The sequence below is a fragment of the Protopterus annectens genome, chromosome 13.part0, assembly GCF_019279795.1.
Source record: "Protopterus annectens isolate FY-2018-M chromosome 13.part0, PAN1.0, whole genome shotgun sequence".
Taxonomy (NCBI): domain Eukaryota; kingdom Metazoa; phylum Chordata; order Ceratodontiformes; family Protopteridae; genus Protopterus; species Protopterus annectens.
The window spans coordinates 36,666,562-36,692,815 of NC_056747.1; the positions used below are offsets into that span (position 1 = coordinate 36,666,562).

A 26,254-nucleotide genomic window follows, 5' to 3' on the forward strand; every position below is an offset into this window, starting at 1 on the left:
GGAATCTAAAACAAAAAACAGGACAAATGAGAAGGGGAGGGAGGGAGGGGAGTGAATATGGCAGCAGTGAAGAGAAGGACATCTGCTGTTGTGGTAACATTTTATACAGCAGTGCTGTGTCCTTCTGTATCACTGTTTTGCAGTATTCTAAACAGAAGGAAGAGTAAAAAAGCTCAAGAAACAGAATGGGAGGTGGAAGGCTGAGAACAGCCCACAACAATCCCATGTAAAATGGTTTCAGCAAAACCTGCTCTGACCATAGAAACCATATCCAAATTATAATGCACTGAAGACCAAGTAGCAGCTTCAAGGATGGAACCCCTTGACGAAGGCACCAAAAGAGGAAATAACCCTAGTGTAATGCGCTATAACAGAAGTAGACAGAGATTTGCCATGAAAAGTGTAACAAGAGGAAATGGTCTTAGATACCCAGGAGGAGAAGTTTTGCTTAGAAACAGCCAGACCCAATTTCCTGGGATGAAAGGAAACAAAAAGCTGATTAGACTTACAAATGGTCTTATTTTTATCCAAATAGTATCTGAGCTGTCTGTGCAAATCCAAGGTATGCAGGAACCTCTCACTAGCAGACTTGGGAGAAAGGAAAAAGGAAGGAAGTTGTGCCAACTAATTCAAGGGTACCTAATTTACTCCAATGGGCATAAAAGAAGGATTAGTACTAAGGGGCACCCTGTCCCTCTGAAAAACCAAAAAAGAAAAAATGTATATAAGGGCCTGGAATTCAGAAACCCTCCAAGTAGAAGTAAGGGCCAGCAAAAAAAAAAGTCTTCCAGCTACACTGTTGCAAAGAAACAGAATCTACAGGCTCAAAAGGAGCCCAAGTCAAATTTTCCAAAATAAAATTAAGGACCCGAACGGGGGGGGGGGGGGATTTCCTTGGAGGCCTAAGATGCAGGACGCCTTTAAGGAATTGTTTGACCACAAAATAAGAAACCAAGGAAGGATTCAAGGGTAGACAGGCAGAAATGGCTGACAAATAGAAATTCACAGAAGAATAGCCCAGGCCAGAATGGAACACACATACAAATAAGAGAGGACCAGAGGATATTGGTTATGAGCATGGCACCGGGCATGTGGATATAAGCGATTTTCTGTTTGAGGGCTTCCATGCCTCCTATAAAACCCAGACCATGTTCTCAGAAAAGAGGTGCCTAAAAGGGATCAAAACCTTATAACTCACAGTGTCAGTTGAAGAGTGGACAAGTTAGGATGGATGAGAGACCCCTTATCCTTTGTCAGGCGATCCAACTGGTTTGCTAACTTGTGGTGATTTCCTCTGAACCAGTGCTGTCTCGGCCAAAATGGAGTCACTAGCAAGAGTTTTGGAGAGTCCAGCTGAATATCCTGCAGGACTCTTGAAAGTAAAGGAAGAGGAGGAAAAGCATAAAGATACATCCCCTTCCAAGGAAAAAAAAGGGTGCCTGTCTTCCACACCAGATGGCATGGCACTTTGGAACAGAAGAGAGGAAAAAGATCTACCTGAGGAATACCCCACCCATAGACAATGTCCAAAAACATGTCTCTGTGAAGCATCCATTTGTGAGCCTGTGTTTTGGACCTGCTCAGAGAGTCTGCCACTAGATTGTAGTTTGAAGAAATGTGTACTACCTGAAGAGTTAACGGTTAACTGAGGCCACGTCCCAAGCCTGAAGAGCTATCCTGCAGAGGAGGTAAGATTTTAAGCCTCTCTGCTTGCTTACCACATCACTGTAGTGTTGTCTGTGGATACCTTCAAGGGGCCAAGAGAGAATATGGGGTGAAAAGCTTGAAGGGCCAGAATCAGAGCTCTCATCTCTTTGAAGTTGATATGGTCAGACTTCTAATGAGGAGGCCGGAGACGCTGAACTTTCAGGTGACCAAAAGGATCCCCCACCCCATGTCTAACGCATCAGTGAACAGTTCTTGAGAAGGGACTTGAGGCTGAAAGGGGCTGCTTGGGTTGAGAGCAAACTGTTGAATCTATCACTTGAATTCCTTCTTTAGACAAAGAAGGAAATGTATGCTGAAATCCAGAGGTTGACAATGCTGCAGCCAAACTGACTTAAGGTACCATTGAAGTATCCACATACGCAGTCTGGCAAGAGGAAGCACTGGAACAGAAGATGCCATAAATTGCAGGACCCAAGTCCTGAAGAAACTCCCTGGCCAGCATGGCAGTCACAGAAAGAAGAGATTGAAAGAAAGCTGTCAATGACAAAACTTTTAGAGGTGGAAGAGAGGCCAACATCAGTAATGTCTGAATCATGCATCCCAGATACACATGATCCTTTGAGGGAGTCAGGACGGAAGTTGATAGAGATCCCCAGACATTGACTAAGAGAAAAGGTGAACTCCAACTCCTTTAACAGGCATATTAGAGAAGGCACCTGAAGCAATAGGTCATCTAGATAAGGAAAAATCTGACTGGCTTGGAGCCAGCAGAATGCAATCACAGGAGCTAGGCATTTTGTGAATACCATAAGTAGCAAGACGTCCACACAGCTGAGGAACAAATCAATTTATTATAAACGCACACAAAATGGTAAGCGCTTTCATGGTCACCCACTTCTTCAGACCACAATACATATTACACTAAAAAGCTTAAATATAATAGACCAATCATAATTAAAAACATATTCAGATGATTCATTCAATGCAGTAAACCTCTCTTCTTAAGTACTGGTTTTAAGGAGACAGCATTGTTTTGTGAATACCCTTGGGACAGTAGAGAGGCCTAAGTGCAAAGCAGAGAACTGAAAATGAAAGGAAGACGCAGAAAAACTTCCTGAAGGGTAGAGATATGAAGGTAAGCATCTTTCAGATCCAAAGACACCAGAAAATTCTGGGGAAGTAAAAGAGGAAACGGGGTTTGAACAGTAAGCATGTGAAAAGAAGGGACCTTGAGAAAGGTGTTGAGCCAGAAGAGATCTACAATAGGTCTCAAAGTGCCCTCTCTTCGAGGAACCAGAAACATCCTGGAATACAAACCCTTTCCCACTTGGGATGGGGGGACAGGTTGAATGGTTCCTTGGTTCACCAGGGTCCATAGAACCTCTGGGGAATGAGGAAGTTGCTCTAGAGGATGTTGAGGGATCCCTGAAAAAGGAGGGAGAGACTTCTGTACTATGAAGTAACCCTGATGAATGATAGAGAGAACCCAACCAGTTTGCAAGACAGAAGGAAAGCTGAAGGGACAAAGGAACCTAGTCTAAAGGGGGGTGAATTGTCAATGAGAAGCAGGCTTATCAGATAAAGGAGGCTTCTTGGCCACAGAAATTTGAGAAGCCTTAGTAGAGGGGGCCCACCTACCACCCTTCCTGCCCTAGTAGCCCTGGCAGGTTACCTGCAAACAAAAGCAGACCTAGAAAGAGAAGTCCTCTGGAGCTTAGGATAGGAGAGACAGAAATGTTTAAGGTTCTGCAAGGCTTTGACTTTCTCTTGAAAAGACTTAAACATGTCAGCAGTAGTAGTCCCACAAAGATGTTTATTCTCCAAAGGAGCATTCAACAGCTTGGTGTTAATGCCCTCAAGTAGAGACTGGAAACAAAGCCAAGAATGACACCATGACAGACCCAAATCAGTAGCATCATAGCTATATTTAATAGAGTGGTAAGCCACTTGAGACGCAGAACCCATAATAGATAAGGCAGAGGATTTGCCTTCGGAATCAGGAAGGTCAGAAATAGTCTGACAAGCCTGAGCAGTCAAGGTCCACACATACCTGGTCATGTGGGTCTGATAGTTAACAGCCCTAAATGCCAAAGTAGAAGCAGTGTAAACTTTCTTACCAATCCTCTCCATTGCCCTACTATCCTTGAGAAGGCACAAGCAGTATCAGCAGAAGGACATTTAAATAAATATCAACAATCCTCAGGAACTTTATAGAACCTGTCAGTTTTTTTTAGGAGCGGAAGGCTGTTCAAACTGGTGGCAAAGAAATTCTGGGCAGTTGCTTCTGTGCGTCCCTTTTATGCATTACATTCTGTGCAGGCAGCATTAAGTGTGACATATGGCTCATACAAATTCATTAGGATTTTATTTACTGGCCAAGCATTGGGCTGCCCTGGGCAGGAGATCTCTTCTGTTTGGAATACTGCAACATTGATATAGAAGGACATCAATAAGTGTAATGATTTTAAGTAATTTCAGCAGTTATTTATGTAGTACATCTTAAGTTATTGAGAGCTGTAGACCAAATTTTCATTATTACTGAAGTTTGTACAGCCCTTGCAGTTCCCACTTTATTCTGCAAATCTTGCATTATCTGACACCATATTATTTTAATGTAAACTGCTTGTAACTTCATTTGTATTTATTGGATGTGGTTGAACAGGACACATGCGTCCTCCTTTGTGAATACTTTTGATACCCTTTATCTTTTTATGTTTAGCTGAGAAAATGTCATCAACAGATTAATTAGTTAGCTGCATTATCAGTATATCCAAGTAAACTTTTATTTTGATTAAGCATAAGTTATTTTTGAAGGTGTATCCATAAGTTCTAATCTTTAATGTAATGTTTGTTGGTTTCATTCACGTATTTTTGAGACGTCTTCTCTTTAGTAGAGGTTATGTTTTTACCAAGTGATGGTTTTTAAATTAAATGTTCGTAAATACCTCCTCTGTTTAGTGATATTGTGGCATCCTTCCAGCTGTTTCCACAGGCCTTCCAGAAGTCTTTTAACTCTAGTAGTTACTTTGAAGCCTTTAAATCACGAATACAGACATGCCCACACCCAGACACACACATGCACATGCACACACTCACACAAAAGAAACACGTTGTTCTCATCAGGCAGGTTCCATCAGTTTCTGATGAAGTATTTTTCTTGTACTCTTGTTTTCCGTAGTACTTACTCCCTCTCCCATTCCTCTAGTTACTGTTTGTTTTTTGTCATATTTTTCCTCTTGACGCCCAGTAAGTCCCTTACCCTTCCCTTGCTGGTAGTTATGCTGTGATGTAAGGACTGTATTCTGGGTCTCGTATCCTTCTCCTTGCCCACTGATATTAATCAGATGTGATTTTTATCCGTACTTAAGGCTGCAAAAGGACTGTAGATTTGTGTTGGTGAAAACCATTCATTATGGCTTTGCTACAAAAAATGAGATTTTTCTGATCTGATGATGTCAGTTTTCATTCATTCCTCAACATATGGGTTCGGATCCGATTGGCCACTGTTCTGCAGCTCGTGGAAACCACAAACGTTTGAGCTTCTCCCTTACCCATAATGATGTAGTTCCCCTCCTTCTCCAGATCTTATTTGCTGTCATTGTGAGCAGACGTGGTCGGTACAGCTCTCGACCATAATTTTTGTTTCAAAAATAAGTGCTTTTCTGTTACTAATCTTCTTTCTAAAGGTTGTCCTCCCTTTAATCTTTATTCTTCCATTTGTTTTAGTTAACCTTGCTGGTATATTTTCTTTTACCGCTTAGCAATATCTCTTTAGTTACCATTGTTGATAGTCTTTCTATTGTTTTCTATCTTTCTATTGTTTAAAAAAAAAAATTTTTTTTCTCCTTTTTTCTTAATGTATATTTTTCGTTGAAGTTGATAGTTGCTGTATTATTGCTAGAGTCATGAGAGAAAAACCTTCAGGTTTTAAGAAGTGTGATAAATCTGGGCACAAGTTTCCCATATCTGATGCACATGCATTGTGTGTATATTGCTTAGGACCTGAGCATTTACAGGCTGGCTGTCCTACATGAAAGTCATTTAATCTGTGGGCCCTTGTGGATCAGAAAAACAAACTGATACTTAAAGGCCTCATTCCATCAGTATTCACAGAATCTCTTTATGGAGTTTAACCCTCCAGGTCTGACAAAAAGGAGGCAAGAAAAAGGTCTGCTGATAAGGCTGGCTGTTGGCAGTCGTCTTCAGATCCGACCTTGGAGCCAAGAAAAAAAAAAAAAAAAAGAGTAAAATGTCATTGGGTCTGATGCACCATAAGTCATTGGATCCAACCACCTCAAACACCAGGTCCGTCTCTTTGGATCCTACTCCCTCAGAGTCGAAACTACTTCCCAAGACCAGATATCCTCTCTGGATCCAGTCCCATCTCAGCTCCCATCGCCATTCCTAGAAAGAGGTCATTCTCCCTCCTTTGCCTCATCCCATTCCTCCAGAAGTCTCTCTAGACTAGAAATCAGATGGTTCCTCCAGTCTCCCTTCTGGTTCTCAGATGTCTTTGTGTTGTGAGCCTCAGCATTCTACTCCACAGGGGCAGCCAGCCCAAAATCTCCAGGCAACCTCTCAGGGCATAGTTATCGCTTCTGATAATTCTCTGGAGCATCCCACCAAAGAGGTCCCTGGGAAGAGAAAGTGCAAGAGGGAGGTACTTGGACTCCTCCCAGGAGTCAGTCATGGAAGATGCGGATTTAGATGAAGGAGAAGGGTCCCCAAAATCAGCACCTGATGATATCTCCTTTGGAGATATTTTTAGAAATCCTGAATCAGTGGGGGTGGTTGGTCCTCCCACAACCATTCTGAAGAGGAATCTGTATTTCTGGAGGCTTTTTGTGCTGGCCCATCTACCTCTTGGGTTACTCCTCCCACTGATGAGCTCATTGATTTGATCTCTCAGTAGGCATGGAAGGAACCAAATTCTGTAGAGCCGATCCCCATGTCACCAGATAGGATCCTGACACAATCTAACAGAAGGGAATTCTGGGACAAAAGACTACCAGTAGATGCTATGGTCATGGCAGCAGCCACCAAAAAGGAACTCATGGAACAGAGTTTGTCTGTCCATCCACTAGCAGGGAGTCTAGGGCGATGGATAGATTTGGGAAGAGAGTGTATGCATGCCCTGAACTACTTGACGCACTTCACCAGATTGCAGAGGGATTTGATCAAGGAGCTCACAGATTTGGGAAGCGAGTGTATGCATGCCCTGAACTACTTGACACACTTCACCAGCTTGCAGTGGGATTTGTTCAAGGAGCTCTCAGAAACCCTCTCAGTGACTAGTACTGCTGAGGCAGAGTCTTTTCTTGCTTCACAGTTAGCCACCCTTCAGTCCATTTCAAATTCATCTGTGAGGCTCATTTCCCATGCAGCTGAAGAACCCTCAAGTGCAGCAGGTTCAGGCATTCCCATTAGGAGACATGCCTGGATACACCTGTGTGATTTTGCGGAGCCCTTTAAGTCATCCTTTGTCAGTGCTCCTTTTGACGGAAGTTCGTTACTTGGCCCCAGAGTTAAAGACACACTCTCTGGGTGTGAGAAAGATGGAAAGTCTCTGTCTGCTGTTGGTGTATGTTTTTCAGCTCCTCAGTGTGTTTTCCAGAAACCAGTGAGGTGGTGGAAAGATGTAGTTCAGGAAATCCCAGGGTCTTTTCTGTGGTACCTGTGGAAAAAGTTTTCCTCAAGGTAGAAGGCGCAACTCCAATGGAAGACACTGCCCACGAGGCAGAGGAGACCCACAGAACCAAAAATCTATAAATCCTTTCTCTGACAGGCCCTGTCAGTACTCCTGAAAGGAGGCCTGAGTGTCCCACTCTGGAGGCAGTCGAGGGTCACTTATCCCTGCAGTAGAGAGCCTGGTTAGGCATAACTAAAGATACGTGGGTGCAGAGGATTATTTCCACAGGCTGTATAATTCCCTTTTCCCCCACCGCCGAACAAAATTCCCAGTATTCCACCCAGTCAGAGGAAAAGGGCAGCTTTGGAAAATACAAAAACTGTTAGAAAAAAAAAGAGTCATCCAAGAGGTTCCCCTCAGACCAGAAAGGATCTGGAACTTGCTCAAGATTTGTTTTAGTGCCAAAGAAAACAGGGACTGGAGACCAGTCTTGGATCTCCATATTCTGAACAAGTCAATTCAGCATACCAAGTTCCGGATGGTCACGGTTCAGTCCATTTTGCCTTTCTTACATGAGGATGAGTGGATGTCATCTGTAGATTTCCAGGATGTGTACTACCGCATAAAAATGAACAGATGGTCCAGGAGATGCCAACGCTTTTGGCTGGAAGCCAATCACTACCAGTTCAGAGCACTGCCTTTTGGTATCACAACAGCCCCCAGGGTATTTACCAAATACATGGCAAGTAGTAGCAGCTCACTTGAGACTGCAGGGATTCCAAGCATTTCCATACCTAGATGATTGGCTGCTTACCACCTCGACCAAGCATCTACCGATAACGGCTTAAGACTATGTACTCCAGACTTGTTCCAATCTGGGTATCACAATAAACTACAAAAAATCTTATCTTCAGCCTGCTAAGTCTTTATTTATTTATTTATTTATTTGCAGTTGGTTTACCATGATGGTCCATTGGGCCAAAAATAACCCGTTTTCAATGGAGTCCTGGGGAGAAAAGCTCCAGGAAACAACAAACTAGGTACAAACAATAGAATGATAATAAAAATAATACAATTGTAAAAGATACAAACATTAAGTTCAAAATTCAGGAGATATTCAAACAGTACAATCTAGTGAAAAGTGATACTACTTTACACATACAGAGTAGTTATTTTATAAGGAGCATAAGCATTATAAGGTACAGTCAGGTAACATGAGTGAAAAATAAGATGTAAATACCATATTTTTATGAGGGATGGGAGCAAGAGCATTCCCATTGGGACCTTAGATACATATGTAGAGATTTTTTGAACATGTAGTGATTGGGAGTGGTGCGAATGGATGGTGGGAGTGAGTTCCAGAGACGGGCAAGGTTAAACGATAGTAAGTTTTTACCTGGGGGACGAGTTGGTTTATGTACTTCTAGTAGGTTTTGATTGTTTGACCTTAAAACTCTATCTGGTAGGTGCATTTTGAAGGCAGAAGACGGGGGGGGACAGAGAGATGGGTTGAGAATGAGCTTGTGAGCTAAGATTAGCTGAGTATAGTTGAGTTGATTAGGAAGTTCAAGCCAATTTAGTTTTTGGAGAGAGGAACAGTGGTGGGTGGAGGACCTATGGCCGTTTGCAAACTTAGCGATTTTGTTGTAGCAAGAGGAAAGTTGCTTTTTTAGAGAGGACTGAAGATTGGTTAGCAGAGGGGCTCCGTAGAGAAGGGAGGGGATAAGAAAGGAAGAAGAGAGAGTGATTTTAGAGGAGCTTGTAAGGTACTGATTCTGACGATAGAGCATGCCTATTTTTTGATGGGTTTTTTTAATGTTTAGTTGTAGATGTGAGTTGAAATTAAGCTGGTTGTCAATTTGGACACCAAGTAACTTGGTTTCAGACACCAGTTCCAGGGATGAATTATTTTCACTAGTAATTGAGAATGTATTCATATTGAAAGGAGTAGTTTTTGAAGGGGTAAATACCATTAGTTTAGTTTTGGAGGCATTAAGAGCCAGGTGGTTTATTTTCATCCAATGTTCAGTAATTGAAAAAGCTTCTTGTGTAAGCTTTTGGAGCATAGAGGGAGATGTGGCAGAGCAGATAATGGTAGAATCATCTGCATATTGGATGATGCTAGAGAATGGAATGGATTTGCGGAAATCATTTATAAATATATTGAAAAGAAGGGGACCGAGAATGGAGCCTTGAGGAACTCCGGTGGGGGTACTAAGAAAAGAGGAAGTGGCCTTTTTCCATTTTACAGCTTGGAATCTATTTGATAAATAGCTGGAGAACCAGTTCATGGAGGATGGAGAGAGATTAAGTTTTGAAAGTTTAGTTAAGAGCAGGCTGTGTGAGATAGTGTCGAGGGCCTTAGAGAGGTCAAGTAGTAGGGTGGAGACAATTTGGCCAGAGTCACGTGCTTTATTAACAATCTCAAGATAGGAGAGGAGGGCTGTCATAGTGCTATGATTGGGCCTAAAACCGTGTTGAGTAGGGGTTAGAAGGTTGTTATCTAAGAGATGAGGTAAGAGTTGGAGTTGGACACACTTTTCTAGGAGTTTAGAAATGGGGGACAGGATAGCAATGGGTCGGAAGTTATTGACATTACAATTATTACCACCTTTGTGCAGAGGAATGATGAAAGCTTGTTTCCAGAGTTGGGGCACTGTACATTCATGCATGGAACGGTTGATTAGTATGCTTATAGGATAGGCAATTGCTTCAGCAGCTATACTAAGAAAGTGAGAGGGAATGTTATCAGGTGCATTAGTACATGGCTTCAATTTCTGAAGGAGTTTCTTTATAGTAGAAGTGGGTATAGGTTTTAGTGAGAATAAAACTGAGTGGGGAGAGAGAGAAGTAGAGGATGGTAAGGAAGAAGTTGAAGTAGGGGTTGGAGAAGAGGTGGAGGATAGACAGTGAGTGGATGGGAGTGAGGAAGGAGTGGTAGTGAAGGGTGGAATGTTAGCAGGAGAGGGTGGGGGTGTTTTAGGTGGTGTGGTGGGGCTAAAGAATGAGGAAGTTAGTTTGCTAATAGATTCAATGAAAAAGGAGTTGAATTGAGTAGCTAAGTCTAAATCAGGGGCATTTGGGTCTGGGGTAGGGGTGTGTGGTTTACTGGGATTAAGGAGGGTAGAAATTCCTTTCCAAAATCTTTGAGGATTTGTTTTATTATTGTTTTGGAGTGTAAAGAAGTATTTTTGTTTATCAGAGATAATAGACTTTTTTACTTTATTTCGAAGAGTTTTGTACTCAATATGGTGTTCAGGGGTCTTGTTTTTCTGATATAGTCTCCAGGCTTTATCTCTTAAGTCGCATGGTTGACAGTGTGTTTTTGGTTAGCCAGGGGACAGAATTAGCTTTTATTCTCTTTGTCCTCAGAGGGGCTTGGGAGTCTAGTATTTCTAGGAATATTGAGTTGAAGTGAGCAACTGCGTCTTCTAAGGATAGTGTCCTTAGATTGTTCCAGTTAACTGCTTTTAGAGTTCATAGGAGCCAATTTAAACACATTGTCAATGATAGCCCTTGCTGAGGGTTCAAATCATTCATTTCTAAGTTATCAGGATAATTGAGTTCTTTGATGCCAGCCCACAAGGTGTTACAGACTCTGGGGTCCATGTCAGCGGCAGTAGTTCTACTTCCACTAAGAAGGTACCATATGAGAATATTACAGTGGACATTGGCAACCCAGTGGTCCATCTTGCATCAACTTTTGTCCACCAAAGTCAACATAACTCAGGCTTGCAAGAGATTCCTTTGGTGGTGGATTTACTCAGATCAACTTCTGCAAGGTCACCCATTCATTCTTCGTCAACCCAAGTCCATAGTGACCACGGACACTTCCCAGATCGGGGGGGGGGCATTTCTTACGGAAGACTGTTCAAGTCACATGGTCCCCTGAAAAGGCCAACTTGCATATCATTGTGCTGGAAATGAGAGTAGTACTCCTAGCATTGCAGACATTCCAAGACTGTCAACCTTCCTGGACTATTGCGATTCAAACGAGCAATATGTCCATAGTATGGTACATCAACAAATAAGGAGAAACCAGATCGTATCCCTTGTGTCAAGAAGCCTTGAGTATGGCAATGGTCGATATCTTCAAATTGATTTCTGACAGCAACTTATGTACTGGGGAAATCCAACATGATAGCAGACAAGTTGAGCAAGTCCATATTATTACCTCACCAGTGGTCTCTCAACACAGAAGTGTTGGAAATGATATTCTGCCAAGCCGTGCTGCAACCTATTTACTTCCCCCATGAACAATAAGTGCAGCAGGTTCTTTACCCTAGTTCCCCCACCAGGGGAGTCACTGAGAGATGCTGTCCTTCATGATTGGCCCCCAGGTCTCCTCTATGCTTACCCTCCCTAAATCCCCAAACTTCTTCAGAAAACATTTCATTTGAATAGCAGATTCATCCTCATTGCCTATGAGAGATCTGATTTCCCTTCCTTTGGACTCATCTGGTTTATCGACCTTGGATTCGGGATGTAATTCCAAACCTCTTGTCTCAACCGACACATTTGACTCGCCCAGATATCTTGTGCCTCAAGTTAACCACATGGTATTCCTAATTCCAGTGATAGCCAGACAGCCTAAGCTCTCTTCTCCAGTGCACCACATTCTTTTATCTCATCCAAGAGCAAAAGGAAAAGATTTGTCCTTTGGGCACAACAACATAACACTGACCCTTTTTCAGCACCTGTATACAAGATCTTTGAATTCTTGGCTTCCATTTTCAGTGATGGGCCTAGTACATCTACAGTTGAAGTCCAGCTAACTGCTATATCCAATTTCCATATTGGAATTGATAATTCTACTGTAGCATTTTCATGTCTTTGTAAAGCCTGTAAAGAAGGAACATTTTTACTATATCCCCCCCTTCAAGGACTGCACTGCACCTTGGGATCTTACTCTAAGGATGCAGGCCCTAACCCAAAGTTCTTGTGAACCTGCAGCAAGATGTGAAGTAAAATATTTGACTTGGAAGACTATTTTTCTTATAGCCATAACATCAGCTAGAAGGGTGTCAGAACTGCAAGCCTTATCCGCTAATCCTTCTTATTTGATGTTTCACAAGGATAGGGTATCTTTAAGAACCAACCCTTCCTTTCTTCCTTCGTAAGGTGGTATGGGGATCTAGTATTAAACAAACCATTACTCTCCCTGTATTCTTTCCAAATTTCTCCAACAAAGGTGAATACATGTTATATTTATTGGATGTTCACAATTATGTTTCTATAAGCACAAAACTGAAAAATTAGAAAATCTGATAAATTGTTTGTGTCCTTTTCTAAAACCAAATTGGGTTATCTGGTTTGGAAAGTAACTTTATCAAAATGGGTGACTGTATCTCCTTTGTGTATAACAAGTTGGGTCTGGTTCTGTCTAAACCCTTAAAGATCCAGTCAACAAGATCTATAACCACCTCATTAGCCTTCCTAGCCTGAGCTTCCATGGATGGTATTTGTTCAGCCACAGCTTGAGCTAACCTTTATCACTCATTACAAACTGGATCTGGTCTTGAGGGGAAGAGCAGCTTTCAGCTCCACTGTACTCAAGAATATCCTTCCTTTGAGTCCACCATTCAGGTACCTGGGGACTCTGTCCCATATGTTGAGGAATGAATGACAATTGACAACGTCAGATAAACAAGTTATGTACGTTCTATCTGTGTAGTCCATTTCCATTCTTCAACTCCCATCCCTCCATCCCCTTCCATAGTTCTTTGATGACTTCTGGAACAGCAGGAGAGTGCTTAGGATCTAAGTTTCCTTTCTTTGAGCGCCAGAAAGTAATTTTCTATTGTATATGCATATACCTATGTTGTACTTTAGGGGGCTGCAAACAAGATCTGGAGAAGGAGGGGAACTACAACATTATGGCTAAGATTGAAGCTCGAGAGTTTGTTTTTTCCAGAAGCTGTAGAACAGCGGCTGAAGATTGGATCCAAACACATGTGTTGATGAAAAAAATGAAAATGGAAAAAAAAAACAGATGGAATGTTATAGTTACTACAAAACCTTTTTCGTAAGCTGCAGCAATGCTAAAAGTTTGTCATTAAAAGTCAGTGACAGGGAAAGCTGGAAAAAAATCATAATGGTATTTGATGAACTGGAAGCTGGCTCCAGGAACTAGACATATTGATCTTTGAGTGTATTATAGCCTTGCTATCTTTTGGTTTTCGTACCTGAACGTTCTCATACTGTTTCCTCATTACCAGTTTCCTTTTATTGCTTCACAAGCTCTGTTCAGCTTTTCCTATTAGCCTTGCATATGTAGTTTATACAGTTTGCTTGTCTCCCTCTCTCTGTTTTTGTATTGTTTAAATTTATATTAATTTATGGCCGATTATTGTTTTTGTTGTTTTTCTTGGGCTAACATAATCTACCAGTTGCTTTAATATGCTTTAAAATATTTTTTTCAAGTTATGTCCAGGTTTAATCCATGTAAAATAGATGCAGCCACTGTGTAAGTTTTAAACTGAATCTTAATTCAGTATTCCATCTTCCCTTCTTCTTAAATCTTTTCAGACATGTAGTCAATGTTTGGACTTGTTTTGTCTGTTTAACTATGTGATGGTTGATATGGCCACTGGAAAAACATCGTCCCCATTTGTTGTTCCTGTGTCAATTCAGAGAGAAAGCCTCTGACTGATTGCATACCTGTCCAGTGTAACCAAACTCTTGATTACATGGAAGTTTCAAGTCACATGATGTTACACACTTTCCCTCAGTAATGAGTTGCATATTTTCTTAATCATCTCTCTCATTTTCAGTTTGGCATGGCCTGTAGCATTCATATTAGTTACTTTCCTGTTTTCATTTCAGAGAACTCTTCAGTGATAGCAGAAAGCTGTGACATTATCTTTTGTGTACAGTGTTACATACCAATAATTTCTTCACTTCTCTATATTCATAAGAAATTATAACCATGTATTTCCATTCTACACTATCCCCTCTGAATCCTTATTGTATGTCTCCCTTACCTTGATGGTGCAAACCCAAGAGGAGAGGAATGTTGCAAAACAAAAGAAATGGTGTAAGAAAACTAGTCCCATTTGTCCCATGCTGGAGACTCCTGGGCTTCATGTGTTAATAATCTCTGACTTAAAACTAAGTCACAGGTTGATACATATGTATAGGGGGTTGAGCAAGCCTACTCTTGGAAGAGCTAACATGGGGTTTATTGTAATGTTACTGTGTAATATTGGAGGCAGAGAGTCTATCGATACCTGTGTGTAATAGTTATTTTCATGGCAACAAAAAGAACTAAAGACATTTTGGAGGTATTGCATGGCAAATGGTCAGCCCGGTGGTTACAGCTGTTGCCTGATAGGCTTAGTTCTGCAATTCATTTCTCTGATAGACTGCATTTTTCCTCTGTGACCTTGTGAGTGTTCATGAGGTAATCCAGGTTCCTGTCTCCCCCCCCCCCCCCAAAAAAAGCTATATTTGAATTGCCTGTTTTTGCCCGTGTGTGTGTGTGTGTGTGTGTGTGTGTGTGTGTGTGTGTGTGTGTGTGTGTGTGTGTGTGTGTGTGTGCTGTCCGGTAGTGGGCTGACACCAAATCCAGGATTAGTTTCTCTGTGTTGCACCCATCAGGTGATGGGATAGGCTTCAACTCCCTGATGACCCTGAACTGTATCATGAAGGTAACATAAAAAATGATTGAGTTAATTGCTTTGAGCTGTGCATTCCTTTAGCCAGAATATTTTAGCATAAATGTTTTTTATTGTATCGAGGGCAGTGCTGCTCTGACTTATTTACAGCAGCATCAGCATCATTACATGTTCATAATGCTTACCTGAAGGCCCCTTTACCTCTCTGTGTATGATGCTTCATCTTTGCTTAATAGAAATACATGAAGTAAACTCAAATCTTGCTTTATTATTGTAATCTTGCCAGGCATGTTATTTAAGCTTGGTGTTATAGTAACTTCAGCTGGGTGTGTCATATTTTGTAGTGGCACATAGTCACATCTACTCTTTTTTTCTTCCATTTGCAGACATAGACTTCAGAAGATGGCAGGTGGTGTAGATGGACCCATCGGCATCCCGTTCCCCGAACATAGCAGTGAGATCCTCATCAGCCTGAATGAGCAGAGGAATAACCATCTACTTTGTGATGTGATCATTGTTGTGGATGACCGCCAGTTCCACACACATCGCTCAGTACTGGCAACCTGCAGTCGCTACTTCAAGAAGCTCTTCACCTCAGGGTCTGCAGTAGACCACCGGAATGTCTATCAGCTAGACTTTGTGTCTGCAGAAGCCCTATCTGCTCTTTTAGACTACACTTATACAGCCACTCTAACAATTAGCACTTCCAATGTCACAGAGATTTTAAATGCAGCAAAACTACTGGAGATTGAGGCTGTAAAGAATGTGTGCACAGATCTTTTAGACAGGAATATTCTGGACAAAAGTAACCAGAAAGATTTAGTAGATCAAATTGATCAAAAGAACTCCATCAAAGCCCAAGAGTACTTGGAGTTCTTCCAGAGAAATGCTGCAAATGGTCACAGTGCTGGCCAGCAGTGGACCAACCACAACTTACAAGATCCTCAACATATAAGCTTTAGAAACCATGCAAATGAAGGTGCTGAATGCAATGGGCTTAACATTTATTCCCATCCCTCTGCAAATGACATACCAAAGCTCAGAGGCCCTGAAATGAAAGGCAGCAAGTTCAGGAGACCATTATGGTTAGACAGACAAGATGTTGAGAGGCCACTCTATGTGCCATCTCAGAATGGACATTACTGTCTACAGAGCCTTCAGGCAGGTGATGATGAGGATGAAGAGGACGATTGTCTCATGGATCACCAAGCTACAGCTGAATGTCCCAGCATCAGCACTAATGTGACACCAAAGGAACAAGAGACTAAGGCAACAGACCCCAGTAACCTGACTGCAAGTGCATTACTTCAGCAGATGATGAACTCAGTGGAACGGGAGCAGTGCAGTGGTGATGGAAAAGATGAAGAAGCTGTTGTTGGCTATTACTTGAAATATTTCAACAGTTCTCATGGGAGTGAAATTTATCCTCCTTGGTCACAGAAGGCTGAGAAAAAGATACGGGCTAAGGCATTTCAGAAGTGTCCAATTTGTGATAAGGTAATCCAGGGGGCTGGCAAGCTGCCTCGTCACATCCGTACCCACACTGGAGAAAAACCCTATGAATGCACCATATGCCAAGTTCGATTTACAAGGTAATATATTCTGTAATAAAAGCCAAGACCAAGCTGTCAAATTTCTGATGAAATGGTAGCCTCATCTCCCACCCCATAAGCAAGCAGATAAAAAGAAATGTATTTTGTGTTTTAAGACATTGTTTTCAGATTTTCCTTGAACATTATGTTATGAAATAAGGAGTTATTCATGCTGTGTTCTTGTAACCATTCTTGTACAGATTTTTCTAAACCAGTCTTTTTTTTCCTTTCTTTCTTTTTGCTGCTTGTCCCCACGCTTGACCATCAAACTTCCCCCATGATTCACCACACTCACATGTGTTCCCCTCATAACAGGAGCTTCATGGACTCATTCATTTGAGCACCAGGAGTAGTACCTTCATCCACTATGGGATTAGGGAGGTTCAACTTGGCCATCATTTTCTGTGTGTGTTAGTTGGCTGTGAAGTGGGAATTGTGCAGGACTGTCACTTGCTTTTGCCCACAGATGCCCTTCTTTACCCCCCTTTATATAAAATGCCTCCAGTGGTTTTCTGATATCCCTTGAAGAGCTTGACGCATGTATTTTTGGTCATGTATCCCTTCCCTTTTCACACTGAGAAAAGCAAGTAGGCTCTCTCTCTTCACTCTTCTCCCACCCATAGTTCAGTTCTTCTTCACCAAGACTGCTAACTGGCCCTCTGTCTGCTGAGTTGCAGTCCGCATTCTATCCTCCTTTGCTGTGGAGCTGACAGTTTAAATGGATCTTTAAGGCACATAGCCTGCCTTTTTGGATGCCTGATTTGTAGCACAAGATGTGATCAGAAGTCTAGAAGGCATCCTTTGAAATTGTGGTTACATTGCTGCATTTTGGCATGGTTCAAAACAGAGAACAGTAACTACTGAGAGAAGGAGATCCACCCTCTTGAAAGTCATGATGTTTATTAGCTGCCGTGATTTAGCATATGCAGATGCTGCTTACAATTAATGATTTGGTAGGCAACTGTATTCTTTGTCCAAAAAGAGTCATAAAGTGAGGATCACTACATCTGTCATATAGAAATCACGCATCTGCTTTACAGTCCGTTCAGTCACAGTGAGAGGTTGGTACACTGAGTAATGACGTAGCTGTTTTTGCCCTGTGTTTGTCGTGCAGACTACCTTTTATCCAGGGCACCATCATTGCTGTTGCCATTGAAGACGTTACCACCACAAACCCAGCCCATTTCTTTCCTTTCTTCCTTTTATGTAATAAAATGTACAGGATGATTCACATATTGCAGTAAATAAGGGGGCCATAGGTACTCCTCCGTCTCTGAAAGATTAATTAGACATTTACTGCATTAATTACTTTCTTGGGTAGTATCTACTCCTTTAAGTTGTGTTTATTCATTGTGATAATGTAAGTTTATCATGAACACATTTAATGAGTTTAGTAGATAAGCACTTGACTATATTGTTAGACCCATTTTGAATAACGCTCATTATTAAATTTCTTTTCTTTTTCTTCAGTGCACAGAGGATGTTCATCATATTTATCTCTGCTGCAGTAGCCTTCGCTATATATGTTATATCCTGCCTGCACCTTCCACATGCTCAAACTGTCAAGCAGCTCAAGCGGAGCTGAATAAAAGACAAGTTTGGGTTCAAAGCCCTTCAGAGCTTTACTGCCATTGAAGAGTTTGCTCCTCTAAGGCTTTTGAGGTTCAATGGTTGGCTTGTACTTTCCTTTCCTGAGCAGATAAGTTCTCTTTGGGGGGAAAAAACGTCCATTTTCTTAATTTTGTTGATTTAGTACTTTCCTCTTCAGGAAGGTTATTTTAAAGCTAGGAGTGCTTTGTTTTAATGGACTGCCTCTAGACTGTAATGTACTTGCCAACAGAGCGCTTTCTTTTTCATGTCAGTTTAAAAGTAGTGTAAAGTAACTAAAGCATTTTTTCTGTGAAGAAATTGTGTTTATTTTTCTTTTGTGGGGTTGGCTTAGTGCTTTTAAGTGCTTTTTACTGCTTTTTTTCTGTCAAAAAAAGTTACCTTTGTGAGCTGGTAGAGTTTATCGACTATTGCTGCTTGTCTTCCCTGGGAAAGAGGCACCATTTTCGGCTTGACCTTGGAACAGACTATCTGTCCCACTGTTAGTCGTCCTTCCAGCCAGAAAAAGAAAAAAAATTAGCAAACAGCCTTTGCCATAATAGGAGGCTAGCAATTTGTTTCAGCTTCAGGTGGGGTGACTCTGCTGTGTCCATTTGTTGTACTTCAGACCACCCATCTTTTACCTTTACTCCCTCTGGTGTAGCACCTACAGCCACTATGGATCAGGGGGTAGCCATGCCCACTGCAGCTGATGGGGTCCCGCAAGGGAGAGCCACTATTCCCGGGCTGGGAAAGGAAACATGGAAAGTTTCCCTGCTGTTTCAGAATGCTGTGCCCATCCCAGGGGAATTACCTGCTGTCATTAGTAACATGGTTAGCAGTTATTGTTTGTCAAAAAGAAACAGAAAACCAAGATTGTATCTGCTCCTCCTCAAATTTCTTTGGATAGGAGTAATTTACTGGGTCTGGCTGTTCCTTCTTGTAAAGTAGTTTCTGATAAAATAAAGACGGATTCCTCTTTTCCTGAAGAGATTCAAGATCCTGAATCTGAACAGGATGATGCAGGGACAGAAACAAGTTGTTTTACTTCAAATTTCTGATTCAGACTCTGAGGAGAGCTCAGTTTCTGTTTCTCCTGGGGGGGGGGGGTCTCTCTCTCTAGGAAACTTGCTTGAATATGCCAGTGTTTTCAGTGGGTGAACCCTGAGGTTTTTCAGTCCCTCATAAAATAGTGAGTTGTTAAACAAGGATTTTCCAGAACCTACACCCATTCCTCTTGTTCTGTCTGCTTTAGATGATGTCTTTTTGTGTCACTGCCTGCAGTTTTTCTGATAGCCAGCCAGCTGTCCCTAAAAAGGTAGATAGGATATTTAAAGTTCCTCAGTCTTTTATTTTTTTTATACACTATTCCCAAACCTGACCCAACAGCTATAGCTTGATCCCACTGCTGCTAAGCACTTAATTCCAACTCTACTGCATCTAATAATGATGGGAAATTATTGATAGGGTTTACCATCAGAATTTAGAGTGGCACTTATGAGAAGTTTGGAAAGTCAAAAAGTTGTTTTCATAATGCTGATACAGTTTCTCAACAGTGCCACTCAGGCATTCTTGACAAACTCAAGAGGTTAGGTACAAACCAGTATATCACCCAGTCGATAGCCATCTGGCTCAAAGACAGGACCCAGGAAGTTAGAATTGGGGAGTCCACCTCTACAAAGAGGCCAGTCACAAGTGGAGTCCCTCGGGGATCAGTCCTTGGGCTGCTCGATTTTGACATTCACTTCTCAGATGTCAAGGTCAATGTCAGTTGGCTCTGGTTGACTAAATTTGCAGATGATTGCAAATGAGGAGCTGTCATTGAATCTCACACTGACACAAATGTTCTCCAGGAGGGGCTGACACAGACAAACAACTGGTGTCAGAGCCATGGACTAAAACTAAATGCCAAGAAATGAATAATAGTATCCTGTGGGAAGTCATCCATCCCTGGTAACTATCATATTGACAACACATCCCTTAGAGCTGATCCAGTAGTCCGGGACTTAAGGACACAGATCGTAATCTGGCCTTTGACTGTCACGTGTTTACAGTGGTGAGGAAATCATTCTATGTTGTGCAACTTATAAATAAAGGTAGGGCATCTAAGTCCAAGGAAGTCATTGTATCACTGTATTTGACATTTGTCAGACCTATCATTGAGTACAGTGCCCCCTTTGGTATGTACCTAACCAGGCATATCCAGCAACTGGAACGTCCACAGAGGTTCCTCACTAAAAGAATACAGGGCATAAGTAAAATGCCCTATGCAGACCGCCTCAAGGCCCAATCCATGTATTCTGTCTCCTACAGGCTTTTGGCATACAGGGCAATGTCAGACCCCACTCTGATGGACATCCTGCATATCCACAAAACAAACAGCACCAGAATTACCCATTCTAAAGACTTAAACCTTGCCTGTGATTATATAAATTGGACCTGCTGGAGAGATAGGTATGCATCCTAGAGACTACCCCATCTATGGAACAGGCTCCCCATTAATGTGAAAGCAGAGTTCCTTCCTAACCCAATTCAAGTGCAACTTGGGCAGTTGGATGGGAAACCAGAAATTCATCCTTGGTTTGGCACCTATGTTTCTAATGTATACAGGCAATCTATAAATAGTTCATCTCCCAGGCCCATGCGTACACTTATCAAGGGTATCAGAACTTGTCATAGATTTGGGATGCATGGCTAGGGTTAAAAAGGCTGTTGCGATTGTTAGCCTAGTAAACACCTATGAACTGATCCGGAAAATGTTTGACTTCACATTAGCGAATGGTAGTTTGCATTTGCTAATGTGAAATTGACGCTCTGATACCAGATCACACTACATGTGCCCTTTTCTCACTGTAGTCTCTGAGTTGGAATTTATAATATGCAGGAGGTGTGGGGGGTGCCGGGGGGGCTTGCCCCCTGCAAAATCATTACCGGTAACACAGACTTTCAACAATGGAACTTTGGTGTTCAAATGTTGATTCCATGTTACTATTTCCAAAATTCTGGTAATTCGTTATTACCAATTTTGGCAATCCAGTAAAGTCAAAGGGTGGACAATAATTTTGATTTTCTACATTTTGATGGTAAGCCTATTGATAGGTATGGGAAAAAAGTGTATACTTCTGCAATTTTGATTTTCAGAATTTTGAATTGTCAGGCTTATATGTTAAATTTGTTCTGACAAACTGTGAAAGTGTGAGAAATGTTTTATTTGCAGTGTCTTATTGTAAGGAAATGTAAATAACTGTTGCACAGGTCATTACTCATTGTTTACAGCGTGTGTATGACTCTGTGCATAGGTCATTACTCATTGTTTACAGTGTGTGTATGACTCTTTACATAGGTCATTACGCATTGTTTGCAGTGTGTATATGACTCTGTTGAGACTTCTTCCAAGGCTATGGCCACTGGTACTGTTTTAAGGAGGTTTGCATGGCTGCATTCTCAGAAACTCCCAGATGATGACAAATTAGATATTAAACTTACCATGGATAGATTTAGTGTTTGGCCCCTGCGCTGCAGAGGTGATCAAACAGTGTGATTAGAGGGCCACATTGACCCAGAGAATGTCTTAAAATTTTTCAGTCCTCCTTTTCCATATTGTTCAAGGGATTTTTTTTATCTCCTCATCCAATTTTGGTAAAAAAACAGAATAAACTTTCTCAGCAAAGTTCAGGTAAGCAGATGTTTAAGAAGATATGGCAAGGGGGTTCCAGAAAAAAGTCTTGGACCTCCCAAAAACCAAGGACACTCCAACAAGTCTGAATGACTGTTCAAGAGACATTGTGACCCACTCCCACCCTGACCCCTTTTTCTATCCTAAATCTGTTTTTGATGGTGTCCAAATTCAGAATCATGTCTCTTCACAACCTGTTGCCTCTTCTTCCTCATTTGATTTTCCTTTTAACTCTTAAAATATGCTTATCATTACAGCCATATTTGCAAGGATTTCAGATATTTATTAAGATTTTGTGTGTTTGGATCACAGCATCAGTTCTCTGCCTTACCCTTTGGACTATCCACTGCACCAAGAGAGATCACAAAGTGTCAAGCTGCAGTTATTATTGTAGACAACATGGTATCCACATTTTCTATATTTAGACAACTTGCTTATCTTTGCAAAGTCTTATTTTAACGTGTCTGTAACCTTTCTGTTGAGTGAGAGAGCTCTTACACAAGCTGGAATTCCAAGAGAAGATTCAAAAGTCTTTCTTGACTCCTTTACATAGAATTGTGTTCCTGAGATGTCGCGTAGACACCTCAGTTCAAAGAGCTTCTCTTCTACAGGAAAAAATAGATCTTTATTTGGATCTATTTCTAATGTTTTCTACTCCGATTTTGGTCACTGGAAAGGGAATACCTTAGGATTTTGGGACTCATGACATATATGATTCTCATGGTACCCCTGTTAGACTCCATGTAAAAAAAAGACAGTGCCGTGTAAAATCCCTTTGGAGACAACATCAACACCCTCTATCTTTTCAAGTCACAGTGCTGGGGTTTGTCAGAATAGAAATTCTTTATTGGAGACAACAAATATCCTTATATCCAGGTCTCTGCTTCTCCATCCCTGCTCCAAAGCAGTCAGTCAACATAGACACTTTGGACCGCACTTGGGGAGCAGTTTCAGGAGAGTTAAAAGTGCAGAGGGTGTGGGACCCCAAGGACAGATCCAAGCACATAGATATCAAGGAAATGCTTGCCCTGATAAGGCACTCAGTTGTTTAACCATCTTTGGTCCCAGGGACCTCTTCAAGTTGTTACAGACAGTACTACAGTAATGTGGTACATCAACAAGCAACGGGGGACCAGGTCAATAGCCATGTTAGCTTAGGATAGAGCTTCACAGCACAATCTCACTCTACAGGCATCCTAGATTCCTTCACAGCAAACTTGTGTGGCAGACAAGCTGAGCAGGACCTGGGCAGACCTTCATGAATTGAAAGTAGTTCAGGGGTTCTTCCAAGATTTGCTCCATTTGTGGGGAGTTTCTCAATTAGACCTCTATGACTCCTTTCTGAACAGTCAGCTGGCAAGATTATTTCCTAAGGCTCCATGCAAGAAGGCGTAGAAAACAGTTGCCTTTTCTTTTCCTTGGGCAGGGATATTCCTGTATGCTTTTCCACCCTTTTCACTGATACCCAGGGTATTTCTGAAAATTCAGAAGGAATCCACCAGAATCAATGTGGTAACTTCTTTCTGGCCCAGGCAACTGTGGTTCTCCCTTATTTTGGAAATGGCCAGAGGCAATTACACAAGCTTCCTCTCAGATTAGATGTACTCATACAAGAACAGTGATGTTTGATACACCCTGACATCAGTCATCTTCAACTGACTGACTGGATCATAAGATCTTAATGCCTTTTAGGCACCTGTTTACTGAGGCTGTGTAACAGGTGTTAATGGAGGCAAGAAAACCTGCTACTGTAAATCATATATTAGCAAATGGAAAAGGTTTTCTAGTTTGTGTCAACTACATAACCAGCGCCCATTTAGGGCTAGTGAATTACTATTCTGTGGCCTTTCTTATTACTCTGTCAAGGTTCATTTATTGGTCATTTCAACATGTCTGCCCATGGATCCTTCTCTTGTCAATGCAGTCTTATGTCAAAATATTCTTGAAGGGGGTTTTACATAAGAGGCCTCAAAGAAAACCAGTGGCCCCTCCTGGGGATCTTAGTTTTTGTGCTAGAGAAGCAAACACTTGCTCCACTGGACAGTGCAGTGGTGCAATGGTTAACATTGTCTCCTCACAGCAAGAGGTTCTCTGGTTCGATTCTCGGCTGGAGTGCCTTCTGTGCAGAGTGTGCATGTCCTCCCTGCATTTGTGTGGGTTTCCTCCGAGTCCTCCCACATTACAAAGACGTGTCTGGAGTGTTTCTCCCTGGGCCTCCTCTGAAAATTGGCCTGTTCTAAGTCGGACTTTCCCAGTAAACAAATGTTAAACAAAATAAATTGGAAGCAGCTAATCTGGCTGACTTGAGTTTCTTAACATGGAAACAGTTTTACTGATTGTTCTTACCTCTGCAAGAAGGGCATTTATGTTGCAGGCTCTTATGGTGAGCGAACCCTATCTCATTTTCCATAGGGATAGAGTTTTTTTGAGATCTTCTAATCTTTCTTTTATGCATAAAGTGGTATCCAATTTTACTTTGTCAAACTATCCATCTCCATGTTTTCTTTCCTTAACCTAAAATGAGGAAGACAAGATACTCCATACCTTGAATGTCCACAGACAACTCTGATACTATCTTGACAGAACCAAATCTTTTAGCTCTTTGGATCAATTATTCATATGTTGTGAAGGTAAGTAGAAGGCACAACCTGTGTCAAAACAGACTATTTGCAAGTGGTTGTCTAATGCTATTACCTTTTGTTATACTCACCGTAACAAATGTACTCCAAGCAGGGTCAAGGCACACTTTACCAGGACCTTGGCTTCATCATGGGGAAAGGTTGGATTCTAGATGTATTCTAGAAGCTGCTACTTGGGCATCTGTACATTTATTTTATATTTTTATTTTTATTTTACATTTGTTGACAGGGCTGGTCCAACTGGATAATGAGTCCATTTTCAGTGGAGGCATGGGTAGAAAAGCTCCAAAAATACTATCATTGATAAACAGAAATTACAGAGAGTAACACTTTAGTTAATGAGCATTTAAAGTATCAAGTTCTGTCAGGTGCAAAAGTTAGGACATTAACATACTAACAGTCAATTTACTTGTGAACTAGATGGAAATGTTAGTCAGGGTTTATGCAGAGGCAGAGCCAGCGGGTTCTAAGGAACGTTTTGAGCTGGGTTTTAAAGCAGTGAGATGAGGAGATGGAAGAGAGATTGTCAGGAAGAGCGTTCCAGGATTTTCCACTAGTGTTAGAGAACAAGGAGTTACAAAGCACCATCAGCTTGATTCCTTCTCTAGATCCACATTAAGCTTTGCTAGGACCATTATCCAGGGACTCCTGGGCTCTTCTCCTTCCACCTCCCAAATGTTATTAGCTATGGTAATCTACCCACATACCTGAGGCTACTGCAGCAGTGATGAATATGATGAACATGGTACAGTTGTATACGCTGAACTTACCATAACAGTGGATGTGCTATGGTAATCTAGCCATATACCTGAGGCTACTGCAGCAGTGATGAATATGATGAACATGGTACAGTTGTATACGCTGAACTTACCATAACAGTGGATGTGCTATGGTAATCTAGCCATATACCTGAGGCTACTGCAGCAGTGATGAATATGATGAACACGGTACAGTTGTATACGCTGAACTTACCATAACAGTGGATGTGCTATGGTAATCTAGCCATATACCTGAGGCTACTGCAGCAGTGATGAATATGATGAACGTGGTACAGTTGTATACGCTGAACTTACCATAACAGTAGATGTTTGATCACTGCTGCAGTGATGAATATGATGAACACGGTACAGTTGTATACGCTGAACTTACCATAACAGTAGATGTGCTATGGTAATCTGCCCACATACCTGAGGCTACTGCAGCAGTGATGAATATGATGAACACGGTACAGTTGGATACGCTGAACTTACCATAACAGTAGATGTGCTATGGTAATCTGCCCACATACCTGAGGCTACTGCAGCAGTGATGAATATGATGAACACGGTACAGTTGGATACGCTGAACTTACCATAACAGTAGATGTGCTATGGTAATCTGCCCACATACCTGAGGCTACTGCAGCAGTGATGAATATGATGAACACGGTACAGTTGTATACGCTGAACTTACCATAACAGTAGATGTTTGAATGATCACTGCAGCAGTGATGAATATGATGAACACGGTACAGTTGTATACGCTGAACTTACCATAGCAGTAGATGTTTGATCACTGCTGCAGTAGTTCCTTCCACCCCCTTGTTTTTATGCCAGGGTGTGGCCATATGTTTTGCTGCTGCTAACATTGTCTTTTCAGAGCTCGGCCTCCCTCTTTACTGCAAGAAAGCTCTCAAGGGCTTCTTGTCCAAACTTGTGTTTTTAGCTCAGCTCGAGCTGCTTGACTTTTTGGAAGTGTGGAAGGTGCCCTGAAGCTTTGGTGTTATATCCTTGGCAGGATCTCCAAGTATATGACCAGTGGAGTCTCCCATGGTTCTTGATGTGACGTCCTGTTTGCCATCTACGTTT

At 41.7% G+C, this 26,254-nt stretch overlaps 1 protein-coding gene across 1 annotated transcript in view; it reads left to right on the top strand.

Annotated features, from left to right (window-relative positions):
- The window catches only part of ZBTB7A (zinc finger and BTB domain containing 7A), a 540,652-nt gene that overhangs the window by 370,291 nt on the left and 144,107 nt on the right, over positions 1-26,254 (top strand). The window contains exon 2 of the mRNA XM_044090603.1: positions 15,300-16,505. Coding sequence (XP_043946538.1) covers positions 15,316-16,505 — 1,190 coding nt within the window. The 5' untranslated portion in view covers positions 15,300-15,315. The remainder of the gene's footprint in view (positions 1-15,299; positions 16,506-26,254) is intronic.